The 19,021-nt window shown below is 51.3% G+C and overlaps 1 protein-coding gene across 3 annotated transcripts in view; it reads right to left on the bottom strand.

The window, feature by feature from the left end:
* VIL1 (villin 1) overlaps nucleotides 1-13,211 on the bottom strand; it is a 34,911-nt gene extending 21,700 nt beyond the window's left edge. Inside the window, exons 1-8 of one of the 3 annotated variants that reach the window (XM_035305688.3) lie at nucleotides 13,166-13,211; nucleotides 8,428-8,513; nucleotides 7,928-8,002; nucleotides 6,032-6,228; nucleotides 1,376-1,484; nucleotides 1,112-1,222; nucleotides 254-456; nucleotides 66-144 (exon numbers count right to left, since the gene is read on the bottom strand). In XM_035305688.3, coding sequence (XP_035161579.1) covers nucleotides 66-144; nucleotides 254-456; nucleotides 1,112-1,222; nucleotides 1,376-1,484; nucleotides 6,032-6,228; nucleotides 7,928-8,002; nucleotides 8,428-8,502 — 849 coding nt within the window. In that variant the 5' untranslated portion in view covers nucleotides 8,503-8,513; nucleotides 13,166-13,211. Of the gene's footprint in view, nucleotides 1-65; nucleotides 145-253; nucleotides 457-1,111; nucleotides 1,223-1,375; nucleotides 1,485-6,031; nucleotides 6,229-7,927; nucleotides 8,003-8,427; nucleotides 8,516-9,609; nucleotides 9,729-13,165 lie in introns of those variants that run through there. The other 2 variants (XM_054257928.2, XM_078328558.1) reach the window with 2 other exon arrangements.
* Between the last annotated feature and the right edge of the window lie 5,810 nt (nucleotides 13,212-19,021).

Raw genomic sequence — 19,021 nt, 5'->3', positions numbered from 1 at the left:
AATTTTTCTGCTTGAGGGAGAGGGGGCCATGCTGCAGTGGGCTCGGGGTCTCCAGACCCTCTCACCTCGTGACTGAGCAGGTTTTGCGTCAGCGGCCGCGTGGCGATTTCCCTCATCACCAGATTCCCCTCGGAGTCAGACACACTGCAGGACAGAAGCAAGGCATAGATGGGGAGGGAACCCATGCCCCTCAGCCAGGGCACCTGCCCCCGGGGAGTCCCCAGCACCCAGGAAGACCCCACTGGGTTCTCACTGGTACAGCTTGAGTGCGGCCTTGAGCGCCGGCTCCACCACCGTGTCGGGCACAGCTGCCTTCAGCTCACGGCGCTTGCCCAGCACGTAGTTCATCACCTCCATCAGCTGCGGAGATGCCGATTCATTCTCTCCATCCACCACACCTATGTAGGTGCGCCCTCCTCGCTCCTGGTCTCGGATCTCCTTGGCCAGAGTCATGCCCTGCAGGAAGGCCCCTGGTAACCCGTCGGGAGGAGTGGGGGAAAAGGCAGTGTCTGCCACCCCATACCCTGCCAGACAAGCCCGGATCACCTGCAGCAGCCACAAGGGTTGAGTCCCCTGCCCTGCTTTTCCCATTGGAGGGACCACACTTTTAAGCCATGTAAGGAAACCAGGGGAGAGGTAGCTGGGAGAGCAGGCTTGCTGGGTCTTCTGTTCTGACAGCGTGGGAAATGTGTGCTTAGACCTCACAGTTTAGGACTAGAGCCCAGCCCCAAGGATCACAGTACTCAATCTCTTTGCCCCAAAACATGCTTGCAGCCTCACAGTGCACGCGTCAATATACTGCAAGTAGAAACACGTGCATGCCCATGCCAGTTTCATTCACTGCTGGATCAACAAGGCTGGGCACAGGCTCTGCCACATTGTAAGCACTCATTCTATCTGAGTGGACTGGCCGCAAGCACACACATGCAAACTCCAACACGCACGCCTGCCCCAAACACATGGAGACAGATCCACCTACAACCGCTGTCCCCAGCAGTCAGCAGGGAGAGGCCTAGGGAAAGGGAGCCGACGGGCATAGGTGCTGGGTCTGCAGGAGCAGGCGGGGGTAGGCTAGGATTTGAGAGGGAGGTGTGGTGCATGGGCAGGTTACCCTGAGTCTCTCCATGCGGTTACTTTCAGGTCCGTTCCACTGGATGATTAGCTTCCCGAGGTCCAGGAGGAAAACATCCCCCCGGTTGAAACTCTTCCAGGACATCTCTACCTAGGGAGCCACAGGGAAGGTGCAGACCCCACTCAGAGCTCACCTATCATCCATCATCTTGGCCACCGCTCCCTGCCTCTCACCCCTCCTCAGCCCCTGCCCTCTATCCTGGGCCTCACAGCCCTGGCCGATGCTCCAGCGGGGCCTGCCTACCTCTCCAGCTACCACGTTCCTCTTGCCCTTGACATGCAGCAGCCTCTGGACATCAAAGGAGTTGGTCTCCACATGCTTCATGCCAGAAGCCACGCCCCCTTTCTGGATCCTGAGAAGAGAGGTGAGCTGATCCGAGGGAGTGGGCTGGGAGGTGTGCCTGGTCCCTGTTCTCCCAGGTCCCAGCTGCCGAGCTGGAGCCATGTGAGGGCCAGGCTGGGACTAGGTGAGGTGAATGAGGTGCTGAGGGCGCAAACTTTAGGGAGTCCTGCACTGTCAGGTCGGCCTGTGGCGTGCCCTTGCACACCCTGACAGTTACAGCGACCTTAAAATCTGCACCCTAACACTGCTGGGCGCGTTGGCTCATGCCTGTAATCCCAGCACTTTAGGAGGCTGAGGCAGGTGGATCACGAGGTCAAGAGATCGAGACCATCCTGGTCAACATGGTGAAACCCCGTCTCTACTAAAAATATAAAAAAATTAGCTGGGCATGGTGGTGTGTGCCTGTAATCCCAGCTGCTCAGGAGGCTGAGGCAGGAGAATTGCCTGAACCCAGGAGGCGGAGGTTGCGGTGAGCCAAGATTGCGCTATCGCACTCCAGCCTAGGTAACAAGCGAAACTCCGTCTAAAAAAAAAAAAAACTGCACCCTAACAAAAACAAGCAATGGGGAAAAGATTCCCTGTTTGATAAATGGTGTTGGGAAAACTGGCTAGCCATGTGTGGAAAGCAGAAACTGGACCCCTTCCTGACACCTTACACTAAAATTAACTCCAGATGGATTAAAGACTTCAACACAAGACCTAACACCATAAAAACCCTAGAAGAAAGTCTAGGCAAAACCATTTAGGACATAGGCATAGGCAAGGACTTCATGACCAAAACACCAAAAGCATTGGCAACAAAAGCCAAAATAGACAAATGGGGCCTAATCAAACTCCACAGCTTCTACACAGAAAAAGAAACAGTCATCCGAGTGAATCAGCAACCAAAATGGGAAAACATTTTTGCAGTTTACCCATCTGACAAAGGGCTGATATCCAGAATCTACAAAGAACTAAAACAGATTTACAAGAAAAAAACAAACAACCCATTCAAAAGTGGGCAAAGGATATGAACAGACACTTTACAAAAGAAGACATACATGAGGCCAACAAACATATGAAAAAATGCTCATCATCACTGGTCATTAGAGAGATGCAAATCAGAACCACATTGAGATACCATCTCACGCCAGTTAGAATGGCGATCATTAAAAAATCAGGAGACAACAGATGCTGGAGAGGATGTGGAGAAATAGGAACACTTTTACACTGTTGGTGTAAGAGAGTGCAGCAATTCCTCAAAAACCTAGAAATAGAAATTCCATTTGACCCAGCAATCCCATTACTGGGTATATATCCAAAGGACTATAAATCGTTCTACTATAAGGACACATGCACACGAATGTTCATTGCAGCACTGTTTACAATAGCAAAGACCTGGAACCAACCCAAAGCCCATCAATAATAGACTGGACAGGGAAAATGTGGCACATATACACCATGGAATATTATGCAGCCATGAAAAGCAATGAGTTTGTGTCCTTTGCAGGGACATGGATGAACCTGGAAACCATCATTCTCAACAAACTGACACAAGAACAGAAAATCAAACACCACCTGTTCTCACTCATAGGTGGGTGTTAAACAACGAGAACACATGGACACAGGGAGGGGAGCATCACACACTGGGGTCTGCCGGGGAAACAGGGGAGGGACAGTGGGGGGTGGAGAGTTGGTGAGAGATAGCATGGGGAGAAATGCCAGATATAGGTGATGGGGAGGAAGGCAGCAAATCACACTGCCATGTGTGTACCTATGCAACAATCTTGCATGTTCCTCACATGTACCCCAAAACCTAAAATGCAATTAAAAAAAAACTTTGCCTTGACAAGCTCTCTCACTTTTGTGGGGCTAGGGTAGGGGAGTGGCAATGTTTAGGTATAACCATGATAATTTAAAAGTTCCTGTATTTAGGCCTACCAGCGATTTGGTATACTGGGAAATCCTGGTAATTCCCCTCCTCTGTTATGTACCCTCTGATAGGAACTGGGCAGAATAAAACCGCTATTAAAAAAAAACAAAAAAAACTGCACCCTAAGCTGGGTGTGGTGGCTCACACCTGTAATCCCAGCACTTTGGGAGGCTGAGGCAGGCGAATCACCTGAGGTCAGGAGTTTGAGACCAGCCTGGGCAACATGGTAAAACCCTATTTCTACCAAAAATATAAAAATTAGCTGGGTGTGGTGGCGGGTACCTGTAATATCAGCTACTTGGGAGGCTGAGGCAGGAGAATCACCTGAACCCGGGAGGTGGAAGTTGCAGTGAGCCAAGATCGCACCACTGCACTCCAGCCTGGGCAACAAGAGCGAAACTCCATCTCAAAACAAAACAAAACTGCAACCTAGATCCTCACTCACCTCACCCAAGTCCCTGCCCTATGGAGATGCCTGCAAAGATAGGGTCATGATATATGAATAGTGGGTAATGTCTTAACAGGCCAGGTGCGGTAGCTCACCCCTGTAATCCCCGCACTTTGGGAGGCCAAGGTGGATGGATCATTTGAGGTCAGGAGTTTCAGACCAGCCTGACCAACATGGCGAAACCCCATCTCTACTAAAAATACAAAAGTTAGCTAGGCATGGCAGTGCACACCTGTAGTCCCAGCTACTTGGGAGGCTGAGGCAGGAGAATCGCTTGAACCTGGGAGGTGGAGGTTTGCAGTGGGCCGAGATCGCACTACTGCATGCCAGCCTGGGCGAGAGAGTGAGACTCCATCTCAAAAAAAAAAAAAAAAAAAAGGAAATGTGTTAATAAACGAGGACAGAATCCTGAGGACAGGGGATCAGAGTGGAAGAAAAGAAGAAAGAGGTGCCACTCCAGTGCCCCTGGGAGTGGATGACTGCTGTAGCGTGGGGAAGAGAGGAGCGAGACAAAAAAGAGGGGTAGGGCTGGGCGCGGTGCTCACGCCTGTAATCCCAGCACTTTGGGAGACTGAGGTGGGCAGATCACGAGGTCAAGAGATTGAGACCATCGTGGCCAACATGGTGAAACCCCATCTCTACTAAAAATACAAAAATTGGCTGGGCATGGTGGTGTGTGCCTGTGGTCCCAGCTACTCAGGAGGCTGAGGCAGGAGAATCACTTGAACTTGGGAGGCGGAGGTTACAGCGAGCTGAGATCGAACCACAGCCTGGTGGCAAAGCCAAGATGCTGTCTCAAAAAAAAAGGTTGTGGAGGTGGGGGAAGTGGTGGGGATTGTGGCTAGAGAGCCCCAGTCCTGTTCTACAAGTCAGTAACAACTCAGGTCTAGAGTGTGTGTTTCCCTGGGGAAAGCTAGGCCAAAACTTCAACTCATACAGAAAAGCCAGCAGTGTGGGCTCATACCTGTAATCCCAGGACTTTGGGAGGCTGAGGTAGGAGAATCACTTAAGCTCAGGAGTCTGAGACAAGCCTGGGCAACAGAGGAAGACTCTTGTCCCCACAATCTATCTATCTATATATATTAAAAAATTAGCTCAGGCTGGGTGCACTGGCTCACGCTTATAATCGCAGCACTTTAGGAGGCCAAGGTGGGTGGATCATGAGGTCAGGAGTTTGAGACCAGCCTGGCCAACATAATGAAACCCGTCTCTACTAAAAATATAAAAATACAAAAATTAGTTGAGTGTTGTGGTGGGCGCCTGTAATCTCAGCTACTTGGGAGGCGGAGGCAGGAGAATCCCTTCAACCCAGGAGGCAGAGTTTGCAGCGCCCCACCGCTGCACTCCAGCCTGGGTGACAGAGCAAGACTCCGTCTCAAAAAAAAAAAAATATATATATATATATATATATATATCTGGTGTGGTGGCTCAGGCCTGTGGTCCCAGCTACTCAAGAGGCTGAGGTGGGGCCAGGTGCAGTGGCTCACACCTGTAGTCCCAGCACCCAGCACTCTGGGAGGCTGAGGCAGGTGATCACTTGAGGTCAGGAGTTCGAGATCAGCCTGCCCATGGTGAAACCCCGTCTCTACTGAAAATAGAAACATTAGCCAGGCGTGGTGATGCATGCCTGTAATCTCAGCTACTGGGAGGCTGAGGCGTGAGAATTGCTTGAGCCCAGGAGGCGGAGGTTGCAGTGAGCTGAGATCACACTACTGTACTCCAGCCTGGGCAACAGAGCAAGACATCATCTGAAAAAAAAAAAAGAAAATCCAGCAGTCTTGGTTTTAGTGTGGTAGGCCTGTATTAGAGATGGGGGAGCAGCCATTTCCCTGTCGGCCAGAGTTGGGGCCTTGATTAGCACTGCACTCTCCAGGACATTCAAGTAGGGGCTGATTTCCAGAGACTCACAAGGGTTACAGAATTTCAGAACACCTCCAGACCGAGGGCAAGGCAGTGGCAGAAATAAGAGTTGGGGAGTGGAAAGGTGAAGGAAAACCACCAAAAACTCCTGAGGGTCCCCCTCATGCCTCTCCCCACAGCTTCAGGGCCCCTTCCCTGCCCCAGGTCACCTCCGCCAGCTCCGAGTGTTCTTCCCAGCCCTGAGCGGGCCTGGGTGTCCCTGCCTTTTCAGTTCAGCCCCAACCTCTCCGTCCCTACCCCTCATCCTCATTCCCCTGCCTGCAGCGCGCTTCCCTACACAATGCCTTGCTTGAAGTAGCCTCGGAAGGCCTCGCTCTCATTGCCCTGGACCTCGCGGTGCTGCACGGCCCGGCCCTTCAGGAAGTCGTCCATCTGTGTGGTGTAGATGGCAGCTGCCCCCTGCTCATCCTGGGAGGAGTTCTGGCCAATCCAGTAGTGGATGTCATAGGACAGGTTGCTGGCCGTCTTGTGGATCTAGGGAAAGGGTGTCCAGTGTACCCGAGGCCCTGGGCTCCCACAGCCCCTCCCGCTCTGTGTGACCTCCCACACATGTGCCTTCCAGGACCATGGGGGAGCTTGGCACAGGGCAAGTGTGCTGGGCTGGTGGTCAGGAGCCCTGAGTCATCCCCCAACTTTACCACTGAGTCTCTGAGACATGTGGCAAGTGGCTTCTCCTCTCCTGGCCTCCCTTGCCTCATCTTAGAAAGAAAGAACTTGCTTGTGCCAGGCTTGGTGGCTCACGCCTGTAATTCCAGCACTTTGGGAGGCAGAGGCAGGCAGATCATCTGAGGTTAGGAGTTCAAGACCAGCCTGGCCAACATGGTGAAACCCCATCTTTACTAAAAATACAAAAATTAGGCTGGGCGCGGTGGCTTATGCTTGTAATCCCAACGTTTTGGGAGGCCAAGGCAGGTAGATCACGAGGTCAAGAGATTGAGATCATCCTGACCAACATAGTGAAACCCTGTCTCTACCAAAAATACAAAAATTAGTGGATGTGGTGGTGCATGCCTGTGGTCCCAGCTACTCGGGAGGCTGAGGCAGGAGAATCATTTGAACCCGGGAGGCAGAGGTTGCAGTGAGCCAAGATCATACCATTGCACTCCAGCCTGGGCAACAGAGTGAGACTCTGTCTCAAAAAAAAAAAAAAAAAAAAAATCGGCCAGGCGCGGGTGGCTCACGCCTGTAATCCCAGCACTCTGGGAGGCCGAGGTGGGCGGATCACCTGAGGTCAGGAGTTCAAGACCAGCCTGACCAACATGGTGAAACCCTGTCTTTAAAAAAAAAAAAAAAAAAAATAGCTGGACATGGTGGCGGTCACCTGTAATCTGAGCTACTGGGGAGGATGAGGCATGAGAATTGCTTGAACCCGGGAGGCAGAGATTGCACTAAGCCAAGATCATGCCACTGCACTCCAGCCTGGGCGACAGAGTGAGACTGTCTCAAAAAAAATAATAAATAAAATAAAATACAATATTAAAATGAGTCAATATAAAGAAAAACACATAAATATCTTAATAGTACAGGTGGTACCAGGGTGTGGTGAAAATCAAGGCGATATGAAGATGACTATGAGGCTGGGCATGGTAGCTCACACCTGTAATCCCAGCACTTTGGGAGACTGAAATGGGTGGATTGGATCACCTGAGATCAGGAGTTCGAGACCAGCCGGCCTCACCAACATGGAGAAACCTGTCCCTATTGAGAAATACAAAAACAATTAGCTGGGCGTGGTGGCAGGCGCCAGTTTTCCCAGCTACTTGAGAGACTGAGGCAGGAGAATTGCTTGAACCCTGGAGGTGGAGGTTGCAGTGAACCAAGATCGTGCCACCACACTCCAGCCTGGTGGACAGAGCAAGACTCCATCTGGAAAATGTTGAAAAAAAAATGACTATGAATTTTGGGAACGTGGACACAAATTAGGCTGACATGGCAACACTCAGAAGGGCCCCAAAGACTGTGAATCCACAGAAGTTGGCCTCAGCTGGGAGCTCAGTGGATCAGGGGCAGGGAGAGCCACCACGAGGGGGGCCACTTGAGCACACCCAGTAAATTCTGTCTTGAGGTGAAGCCAGGCCGGCGCGCCCCATAGCCCCCAGCCTGTGTTTCCTCCCTGACACCATAGTGGGTTTTGCTCTCTGCTCGGCCCCTCCCTCCCCTGCCGCTGACTCACAGCCAAGATGATGTAGCAGTCACCATCGAAGAAGCTCCCAAAGGTGCTGGAAGGAACAGGTACCATCTGCATGGCCTAAGGAGAGAAAGGGGGGTCAGAGAGGCTGCCCGGGACCATCAGGACCCCTAGGCTTGGGAGGAGGAGGGCCCAGGAGGAGGAAGGGTCGGAGAAAAAGCACCGGGCCCAGGAATGAAAAGAGAGAAAAGGAAGAGGGGAGAAGGAAACTCTGCGTGAGGAGTGGGAGAAGGGAACTCGAGAGAGGAAAAGGAAGGGATGAGTGAGGAAGAGGAAATGGAGAGGAAGGTTGAAAGCAGAGGGGGAAGGAATGGAGAAAAGGGAAAGGGAGACCAGCCGGGGTGTGGATGATGTGGGAGGTGAAGGGGCTGCACTCTCGGGGGCCGCAGGACAGGAGCAGAGAAAACTAAGAGAAAGCCCAGTCCTCTGCCTTCCCTCCCTCCACCCCAGGCCTGCACGTTGCCCACGCCCAGACAGGGCCTCACCTCAATCCTCCATATCTGCAGCCCTGGGGTAGTGATGTTGAGAGAGCTTTTGACTTGGGCGCTCAGCTTGGTCATGGTGAGTGAGCCTAGGGGAGAAGGTGGCGGGAGCAGGGGCACCTTGGGTTCAGAGGCCGTCCTTCCAGCCTGGCCCTAGAGAACTCCCAGCAGTACCAGCAGGTCGCAGACTCAGGGCCCCGGGGAGCACAGAGAGTTACTCCCCACTCAGGGACCATTGCTGCTTGTTTAGTACCAAATCCACAGTGTCCAACACAGTGACTGTGCTGGATAAAGAGAGAGGGGGAGGGAAGGAGTGAGGGATAGATGAATGAATTAATGAATGAATGAACAGAGTGAACCCTCCCACCGTGAACCACCCTCTGCCTGCTGAACTGGAAGGAATCCTTCCTCCCCAAGCTTTTCTCCTGCTGTCAGCCCTTTCTCCTTTTTTTTCTTTTTGAGATAGAATCTTGCTCTGTCACCCAGGCTGGATGGATCTTGGCTCACTGCAACCTCCACCTCCCAGGTTCAAGCAATTTTCCTCCCTTCGCCTCCCGTGTAGTTGGGATTACAGGCACCCACCACCACACCTGGCTAATTTTGTATTTTAAGTAGAGATGAGGTTTTGCCATGTTGGCCAGGCTGGTCTCAAACTCCTGACCTCAGGTGATCCGCCTGCCACAGCCTCCCAAAGTGCTGGGATTACAGGCATGAGCCATCGCCCCAGCCAGCGCTTTCTGCTTGAACCTGTAGCTGTGTTCGCTCCAGCTGCTCGTCAGCATCACCTGGGGAGCTTCTGAACATACTGATGCTCTATGCTTGGGCAGCATCCCCTGAGATTCTGATTTAATTAGGCCAGGGTGGGGCCTGGGCATGGGTGCTTTTAAAACTCGCCAGTGATTCTGATATGAGCCAGGGCAGAGAGTGAGCCACTTGTTCTTAGTTATTCTCCTCCCTAGTTTTTTTTTTTTAAAAAGAGTTTCACTCTTGTTGCCTAAGCTGGAGTGCAATGGTGCAATCTTGGCTCACTTGAACCTCTGCCTCGGGGGTTCAAGCGATTCTCTTGTCTCAGCCTTCCGAGTAGCTGGGATTAGAGGCACACACCACCACTCCTGGTTAATTTTTTGTATTTTTAGTAGAAACGGGGTTTCACCATATTAGCCAGGCTTGTCTCAAACTCCTCACCTCAGGTGATGTGCCTGCCTCGACCTCCCAAAGGGCTGGGATTATAGGCGTGAGCCACCGCGCCTGGCCTCTCCTCCCTAGTTTTGAGGCTCCTCCTCACCAGGTCAGAGGCCACCCGGATCTCCATGGAGCCTTTCACCAGCCTGGTGGGGAGCTGCCCTCCATGAATGCTCCTTGAACTGGTGAATAAAGAATGAAAGGGCATTCGGGCAACAGGTCAGGCCTCCACTCGCTGACAGCCTGAAATCTCACTATCTAATCTCTCCTTGCACCTTGACTCTGAGTCACCTCTTAGTGACTTGGCCTTTTAGCACTTGGAACCTCCCTTTTCTGAGTCCTGAGGGGTGGCCGCTGCTTCCCTGGCATTCTGGAGTTTGAGGCAAGGCCCTGCCCAGTCTCTGATCAGAGCCTCCTCCACCAATCAGCAGCAGCTTGCTGTGTATCTGTAGGAGCCCCTTGGGCTTGGGTCCTGTCTGATGGCCTGTTGGCTAAGGCCTCCTCCATCAGGCAACCATGGCCTCCTCCATCAGGTATTCTTCAACTCACCGAGTCCCCAGGGCTCCCAGGATTCCTGGTCCAGCAGAACCAGTTGGGTACAAAGGAGGAGAATGTTTTGTTTCATTTCTATCATCTCCTTTATCTCCGTCCCCCCTTTTATGGATTTATTTATTTTGAGATGGAGTTTCACTCTTCCTGCTGAGACTGAAGCACAGTGGCACAATCTTGGCACACTGAAAACTCTATCGTCCAGGTTCAAGCCATTCTCCTGCCTCAGCCTGCCGAGTAGCTGGGATCACAGGTGTGCGCCACCATGCCCAGCTAATTTTTGTATTTTTAGTAGAGACGGGATTTTACCATGTTAGTCAGGCTGGTCTCGAACTCCTGACCTCAGGTGATCTGCCCACTTTAGCCTCCCAAACTGCTGGGATTGCAGGCATGAGCCCCATCCCCCTTTTTCTTTGACACTCACTAGCTGCATGAACGTGCACTTCCCTTCTTCATCTGAGCTGAGGGGGTCAACGAAATCAATGATCTCTAAAGTCTCACCCAGGACCATGCTGATTCTAGGGGTAACTGGCAGCAAGAGGAGTAGAGGGTGGACATGAGGAGGCACTTCTTGCTCATCAGAAGGCATTTGGGTGAGCAGGGACTTGAAAAAGCCAGTGCTCCCCTGGAGAGAAATCAGGATTGGGGCCAGTCCCCACAGGCCAAAGGTGGCCAAGAGGACTCAGGAGTGGGAGCTCTGAGATGTGGCCCCCCTACAGGCTGTATACCCTCCAGCTGCTCCTGCCCTCTACCCGTGTTGCTTAGAGCAGACGCCTCTCCTCCACCCCTTGGCAGGGCCCCCTCCTTACTTCCCCTGTCTTCCCTGAACTGCCAGGAAACCAGGGCCCCTCACTGCCCCCAGCCCTGCCACCATGGGCCCTGGTTTGGATTTGTCTTCTCCCTCAGCTTGAACTCACTGGCTTTCCCCACTCCTGGTACTTTCTCTTCTATGTCCCCAGACCGGGAAGGGCACCGTCACGCCAAGACCCCAAAGTCAACCATCTGTGCAGCATCCTGGACTCCTCCGCATCCTGCCCTTTGGTTCACCTAAACTCCCTTGAGTCTCCCTGATACACACAGCCCCCTGGCCCCTCTCTGCTGCCACTCTGCCCTCTACAAATGCCACACTGCTGGTGAGCCCCTCCCCCATGCTGCCTCTCACCCCACGCCTGCTCTTGCTGCTCCCACCTGGAGAGCTCTCCCCACCTTTCTTCTCTTGCCTGACACTAACATGCTCGTCTAGACTCAATTTAGGTCTCATTTCTCCCAGGAGACCTTCCCAGAATCCTCAGGCTGGACAAAGGGCCCCTGGGCATCTTGGACTGTCCCCTCTCTTGGTCTGCTGACCACATGGTGATGAAAGAACCTGGTTGTAAGTCTGAGGTCTCTGAGCTCCAAGACATAAATATATTTGTCTTTGTAGCCCCTAGCTCCTAGCACATAGTAGATGCTCAACAAATACTCAACGATGCTGAAAGGCTGAACTGTGGGATGGAAGGAGGACCCTCCCAAGGCCTTGGAGGGGTTTGGGCTCCTGCCCGCTTTCTTCCTTCCTTCCCTCCTTCCTTCCTTCCCTCCTTCCTTCCTTCCTTCCTTCCCTCCCTCCCTCCCTCCCTCCCTCCCTCCCTCCCTCCCTCCCTCCCTCCCTCCCTCCCTCCCTCCCTCCTTCCTTCCTTCCTTCCTTCCTTCCTTCCTTCCTTCCTTCCTTCCTTCCTTCCTTCCTTCCTTCCTTCCCCCGCTCCTTCCCTCCCTCCCTCCTTCTTTCCTTTCTCTCTTTTATTTTGACAGACTATTGCCCAGACTGGACTGCAATGGCACATTCTCAGCTCACTGCAACCTCCACCTCCCAGTTCAAGCAATTCTCCTGCCTCAGCCTCCCAAGTAGCTGTGATTACAGGCATGCACTACCATGCCTGGCTAATTAGGATTTTTAGTAAAAACTGGGTTTCACCATGTTGGTCAGGCTGATCTTTAACTCCAGACCTCAAGTGATCCGTCCACCTTGGCCTCCCAAATTGCTGGGATTACCCATGTGAGCCCCTGTGCCAGGCCCACCTTGCCTTTCTTATCTGCGCCCTGTTGTACTCGAGGTATGGCTCTGTGGTATGTGGGGTGCTGCTGCGGCTCCCACCTCCCAGTAACGCAGCTCTGAGCTGGACAGGAATGTGGTGGGCCTGTGGGGGTGAAGTCCCACCCTTCAGACAAAGGACATACTCCTGCTTCCCAGCCCCTTGCTGTGATAGCAAAGGGAATGGACACCCGCCCAGACCCTCCAGCCCACAGGCTCTGCCTCTCAGTGCCTGTGGGAGGCCCCAGCAGATGATGTCCCAAGAAGACAGTACCCAGTGTGTCCAGAGCTTGGTCTGCACCTAGCTCCCAGCCCTAGTTCTGCCGAAGTGGGGCACAGTGGCAGGGAAACCAATGGGGCAGCTGTGGGTGGAGGGAGATGGGCAGAGGTGCATGGTAGGGTGGCCCGGCATGTCCCAGGACCTAAGGCCCTGCCACCTCCATTCAATTCCTGGTGGCTGTTGCTCATATGCTAGGATCCAGGAGGCGGGGCCCTGAAGTCCCAGGAGTGTCAGAGGCATGGTGACACATAGAAAAAAACACATCAGATGAGAAGAAATGGGCGAAGAGAGGAGCCGGTGGGGAGGGGGTTCGGGGAGTGAGGTCAGGGAGACCAACTAGTCTCCGTCTGCCCAGGACTGTCCTGATTTTAACTCTAGAAATCCCAGGGCAATTGGGATGGTGACACCCAAGTGTGATGGGGCTAGCCGCCAGCCTGAGACTGAGAGAGCCATTGTCTCCAGCAGGGCCTGCAAAGTCTCTCCTTGGAGGCCCAGGGCAGACACACTGGGACAGCCCTTCTCACACTATCCAGAGTGCCAAGCCTTCCTCTGGAGCCCGCACCACAGTGCTCCGGGAGGCCCCAGGTTGCCTGAGAAAAGGAGGGGCCCCAGTCCCCTCACACCACCTATAGTCTCCATGTGTCCCCACCAGGTTGCCTTACCTGTCTTGGGGAGGCAGCTGCCACCTGGGAGATCTCAGGGAGTTGTGGCAAGCTGGCTGCAGAAGAGCGACCTTTGTCCCCACCTCCCCTCCTCTAGGAACTGCCTTCACCATATAAGGGAAGATAGGGCCCCAGAGAGGTGAGGGGGTGGGGAGGCAGGTGCTGCCAGGTCCCTGGGAGCCCAGAGCCCAGCAACAGCCTGACAACCAGAGCTGCTGTGCCCCACCCTTGGCTTTTTTTCTTTTTTTTGAGATGGAGTCTCGCTCTGTCATCCAGGCTGGAGTGCAGCTGGTAGAGACAGGGTTTCACCAGGTTGGCCAGGCTGGTCTTGAACTCCTGACCTCAAATGATCCACCTACTCGGCCTCCCAAAGTGCTGGGATTACAGGCATGAGCCACTGCTCCCAGCCACATCCTTGGCTTCTGAGAGAGCAAGGGATGCAGTGCTTTTCTACCCAGGGCCCAGGCTCTCACCACGGACAGACAGTACTGTCCAGGTAGGGTGAGGGGCGCCTGAACCTTTCCTCCTACCAGCCAAGAGAAGGAGGCTCTGCTGTCCTCCCACCTTTCCTGGGGCGAATGTTTCATGGAGAAGGAGAGGCAGGACCCTGGAATTCCAGGAGCCCCAAACCCAGGAATGCAGGGGCTTATACTTGGGGTATCCCCAGAACAGATGAAAGGTCTCTTCTCAGCATGACCCTCACTTAGCAAGGGCCCTTGTGGGCACAACTGCTCTTCCTCTCCACCCCCAGGGGCACTGGCTCCACCCGGAGTTTTTATGAGATGCCATAAACCAGTGCCTTTGAACTCTGCTCTGCTACCTTCTCCCAGAAGCCAAGGTTTCCATGTCTGACCCCTGACTCTAGGGGATCCATCTCACTCAGGCAGGAAATTAGTGAAGCCGTCTCTGGCGTGGATCTCGCTGAGAGACCAGCTCCACAGGCAAAGTCAGCACCTTGGGCAGCTGCCTCCCAAACTGCAGAAATTCTCTAGTCACCTCCAAAGCCTGTTCCTTACCAGGGTGAGATGAAGGGACTGGGTGAGGGCAGACCCTCTCCTCCTGATCACAGCCTCCCAAGAGTTCTGGAGACCAAATGTACAGTAGTCCCCGCTTATCCAAGGCAGGATACATTCCAAGACCCGCAGAGGATGCCTTAAAACTTCAGATAGTACCTAACCCGGCTGCCGTCAGCTGGAGCACATTTCTGTTCATGTCTTCCACCCACAGATTTAAGCTTTTTCCATTTTCACTAAGCTCTTATCCTTTACTGTGGCCATACTTTTGGAGTTTGAGACGCAACAGCAAAATTAATTTTTCCTTCCTCACCATTTCATGAATAGAGGATTCTTTTTTTCTTCTTCTTCTTCTTTCCTGAGATGTAGTCTTGCTCCGTCACCCAGGCTGGAGTGCCATGGCTCGATCTTGGCTCACTGCAACCTCCGCCTCCCAAGTTCAAGCGATTCCTACCTCAGCCTCCGGAGTAGCTGGGACTACAGGGGCTACTGAGAAAAGGAGGGGCCAACATGCCCAGCTAAATTTTTGTATTTTTAGTAGAGGTGGGGCTTCACCGTGTTAGCTAGGAAGGTCTCGATCTCCTGATCTTGTGATCCTTGGCCTCCCAAAGTGCTGGGATTACAGACGTGAGCCACCATGCCCAGCCTGAAGATGCATTCTTATCATAGATCTTAGCAACCTCAGCATATGATAATTTTTTTCTTTCCATATTAAGAACTATTACCTTTTCACTTGAAATACTTTATGGCTTCTTTTTGGCACATCCAAATTGCCAGCATCACTACTCTTGCATTATTTATTAAAATAATGCTTTCTGCCAGGCGTGGTGGCCCGTGCCTGTAGTCTCAGCTACTCAGGAGGCTGAGGTGGGAGGATCGCTTGAGCCCAGGAGTTCTGGGCTGTAGCGCACTATGCCAATCTGGTGTCTGCACTAAGTTTGGCATCAATATGGCGACCTCCTGGGGACCACCAGGTTGCCTAAAGAGGGGTGAAACAGCCCAGGTCGGAAATGGAGCAGGTCAAAACTCCCGTGCTGATCAGTAGTGGGATTGCACCTGTGAATAGCCACTGCTCTCCAGCCTGGGCCACATAGCGAGACCCCATCTTTAAAATTAAAAAATAAAATAAAATAATGTATAACTCGATCAAGACAGTTGAAGGTAAGCAATAATAAAATAAATAAAATAATGGTTACTATTTTTTTTTTTTTTTGACACGAAGTCTCACTCTCTCACTCAGGCTGGAATGCAATGGCATGATCTTGGCTCACTGCAACCTCTGCCTCCGGGGTTCAAGTGATTCTCCCATCTTAGCCTCCTGAGTAGCTGGGACTACAGGCACGCACCACCACACCCAGCTCATTTGTTTTTTTAAATCCGCCCACCTCTTTTTTTTGTATTTTTATTAGAGACAGGGGTTCACCATGTTGACCAAGCTGGTCTCAAACTCCTAACCTCAGGTGATCTGCCCACCTAGGCCTCCCAAAGTGCTGGGATTATAGGTTGGAGCCACCAAGTCCAGCCCAATAACGGTTACTTTGAACACAAACCCTGCAAGGCCTCAACAGTGGCTTCGATAGCCAAGACAGTGCTAAATGCCCGTCAGGGAGCCTGCACTGCGTGGAGGTACTGGACAAAAAGACGACTCACGTTTTGGGTGGGATGGACCGGGGTGGCGGGAGATCCCATCATGGTACTTGAATACTGTGCAATTTAAAACTTATGAATGGTTTATTTCCAGAATTTTTCATGTAGTATTTTAAGACCATGGTTGAAGTGGTGGATAAAGGACCGTTGTGTATGTGTGCACATGTGGGCATGTGTGTGGTATATGTGTAGACACACTCGTGTAGTCTGGAAAAAGGAGTAAACACTGGAGGTGATATATATATATATATTTTTTTAGACAGAGTTTCAACTGTTGCCAGGCTGGAGTGGTGTGATTTTGGCTCACTGCAACCTCTGCCTCCTGGGTTCAAGTGATTCTCCAGTCTCAGCCTCCAGAGTAGCTGGGACGACAGGCGTGCGCCACCACACCCAGCTAATTTTTGTATTGTTAGTAGAGACCAGGTTTCACCATGTTGGCCAGGATGGTCTCGATCTCCTGACCTCAAGTTATCCACCAGCCTCAGCCTCCCAAAGTACTGGGATTAGAAGAGTGAGCCACCTCGCCCAGCTGTTTGCTTTTTAAAATATTGCTGTGTGTGGTGGCATATGCCTGTAATCCCCCTACTAAGGAGGCTGAGACAAGAGAATCACTTGAAACTGGGAGACGGAGGTTGCAGTGAGCCAAAATGGCACCACTGCCCTCCAGCCTGGATGATGAAGCGAGGCTCTGTCTCAAAAAACATACACATATATAAATAGGAAAATAAAAATAGGCCAGGTCTGGTGACTCATGCCTGTAATGCTAGCTAAGGCGGGTGGATCACGAGGTTAGGAGTTCAAGACCATCATAGTGAAACCTTGGCCATCATAGTGAAACCTTGTCTCTACTAAAAATACAAAAATTAGCCAGGCATGGTGGCTCGCGCCTGTAGTCTCAGCTACTCCAGAGGCTGAGGCAGGAGAATCACTTGAACCTGGGAGTAGAGGTTATGATGAATTGAGATCACACCACTGTACTTCAGCCCAAGCAATAGAGTGAGACTCCATCTCAAAATAAATAAATAAAATAACAAAGAACAAATAATAAAAAAAACTATACCATTCTGTCTTCTATGTCACAGGTTATGAAAAATAGAAAAAAATAACACTTTTTCTTGTGAATAAAAAGGAGTTTATATATGTATAGATATAGATATAGATTTACACTCAATTACAAGGACAAGAAAAAGGAAGGAAAAAAACTTGACCGGGCGTGGTGGCTCACGCTTGTAATCCCAGCACTTTGAGAGGCTGAGTTGGGTGGATCATGAGGTCAGGAGTTCAAGACCAGCCTGTCCAATGTGATGAAACCCATTTCTACTAAAAAAATACAAAAATTAGTAAGGCGTGGTGGTTCATGCCTGTAGTCCCAGCTACTTGGGCGGCTGAGGCGGGAGAGTCACTTGAACCCAGGAGGCAGAGGTTGCAGTGAGCCGAGATGGTGCCACTGTACTCCAGCCTCGGTGAAAGAGTGAGACTCCATCTCAAAAAAAAAAAAAAAAAACACACACACAGAAAAAACCTCACCTATATTTTCATTACAGAGATACTCTGCAGATAAATCACTGTCACTGAACTGTTTTGGATATTTCTTTCAAGTCATTGTCCATTATATGTATCAACCTGTCTGCATGTGCATATATATATATATATATATATATATATATATTTTTTTTTTTTTTTTGGAGGGTGGGGAATAGAGACGGGGTTTCACCATGTTGGTCAGGGTGGGCTCGAACTCCTGACCTCAAGTGATCTGCCAGCCTTAGCTTCCCAAAGTGCTAGGATTACAGGCATGAACCACCATGCCCGGCCCTTTTTTCTTTTTCTTTTTTTTTTTCAAGTGATGGGGTCTCGCTATGTTGCCCAGGCTGGAGTGCAGTGGTTATTCACAGGTGCGATCCCACTATAGATTAGCACAGGAGTTTTGACCTGCTCCATTTCCGACATGAGCCAGTTCGCCCCTCCTTAGGCAACCTGGTGGTCCCCTGCTCCCGGGAGGTCACCATATTGATGCCGAACTTAGTGCAGACACCTGATCGGCATAGCACACTACAGCCCAGAACTCCTAGGCTCAAGCAATCCTCCCACCTCAGCCTCCCGAGTAGCTGGGACTATAGGCACAGGCCACTGTGCCTGGCCCTTTTTTTTTTTGTGACGGAGTCTCTCTCTGTCACTCAGGCTGGATTGCAGTGGTGCCATCTCAGCTCACTGCAACCTCCGCCTCCCAAGTTCAAGCAATTCTCCTGCCTCAGCCTCCCAAGTAGCTGGGATTACAGGCATTAGCCACCATGTGTGGCTAATTTTGTTGTTGTTTGGTAGAGATGGAGTTTCCACCATGTTGCCCAGGCTGCTCTCAAATGCCTGGGCCCAAGCAATCCTGCCTTGGCCTCCCAAAGTGCTGGGATTGCAGGTGTGAGCCACTGCGCCCGGCAACTTCATTTCGGTTGTTTTATAGTAATTTATTAGCCACCACAGTTTATGTAACCAATAGCTTATTATTGGACTTCCAATTTCATCCAATTATTTGATACTACAAAGAATGCTGTGGTAAATATTCTCATTGCTAAATATTTGCCATTAGATTAAGTCCACTATCTCTTTGGGATAAATTCCAAAAAGTGAGGTCATTGAATCAAAGACGCAAATAGGAAAACTGCCTTCCAGAAAAGCTGCATTAAAGGACAGTCCCACCTGCAATGCATGAGTGCCTGAGTCTCCATTTCTCCCCAATGCTCTGCTATAGTCTTAATGGAGATCTCTATCAGTTTGATTGACAAAAAAGGAAACAGTTTGTTTCTTTGATTACCAGTGAGAGAGACCATTTAAAACTCTATTTATTGGCTATGTCGTCTTTTGTGTGCTTTTAATTAATTTGTTGGGATTGCTTATATAGTTAATGTCTTAAGGCTGGTAACTTGCTGGTAACTTGAGATACTTTTCTCTAGTTTCTTGCTTGCCTTTTAATTTAGCCAAAAGAATCTTTTGGTGAACATGTTCTTAAAAATTGTTTCCAGCCAGGCACGGTGGCTCACGCCTGTAATCGCAGCACTTTGGGAGGCTGAGACAGGCGGATCACATGGTCAGGAGACCGAGACCATCCTGGCCAACATGGTGAAACTCCGTCTCTACTAAAAAATACAAAAATTAGGTGGGCATGGTGGTGTGCACCTATAGTTCCAGCTACTCGGGAGGC

Source organism: Callithrix jacchus, chromosome 6 (genome assembly GCF_049354715.1).
Source record: "Callithrix jacchus isolate 240 chromosome 6, calJac240_pri, whole genome shotgun sequence".
NCBI lineage: Eukaryota > Metazoa > Chordata > Mammalia > Primates > Cebidae > Callithrix > Callithrix jacchus.
Note: the sequence above shows the minus strand (reverse complement) of the source record. Positions and strands in the feature narration are given on the sequence as shown.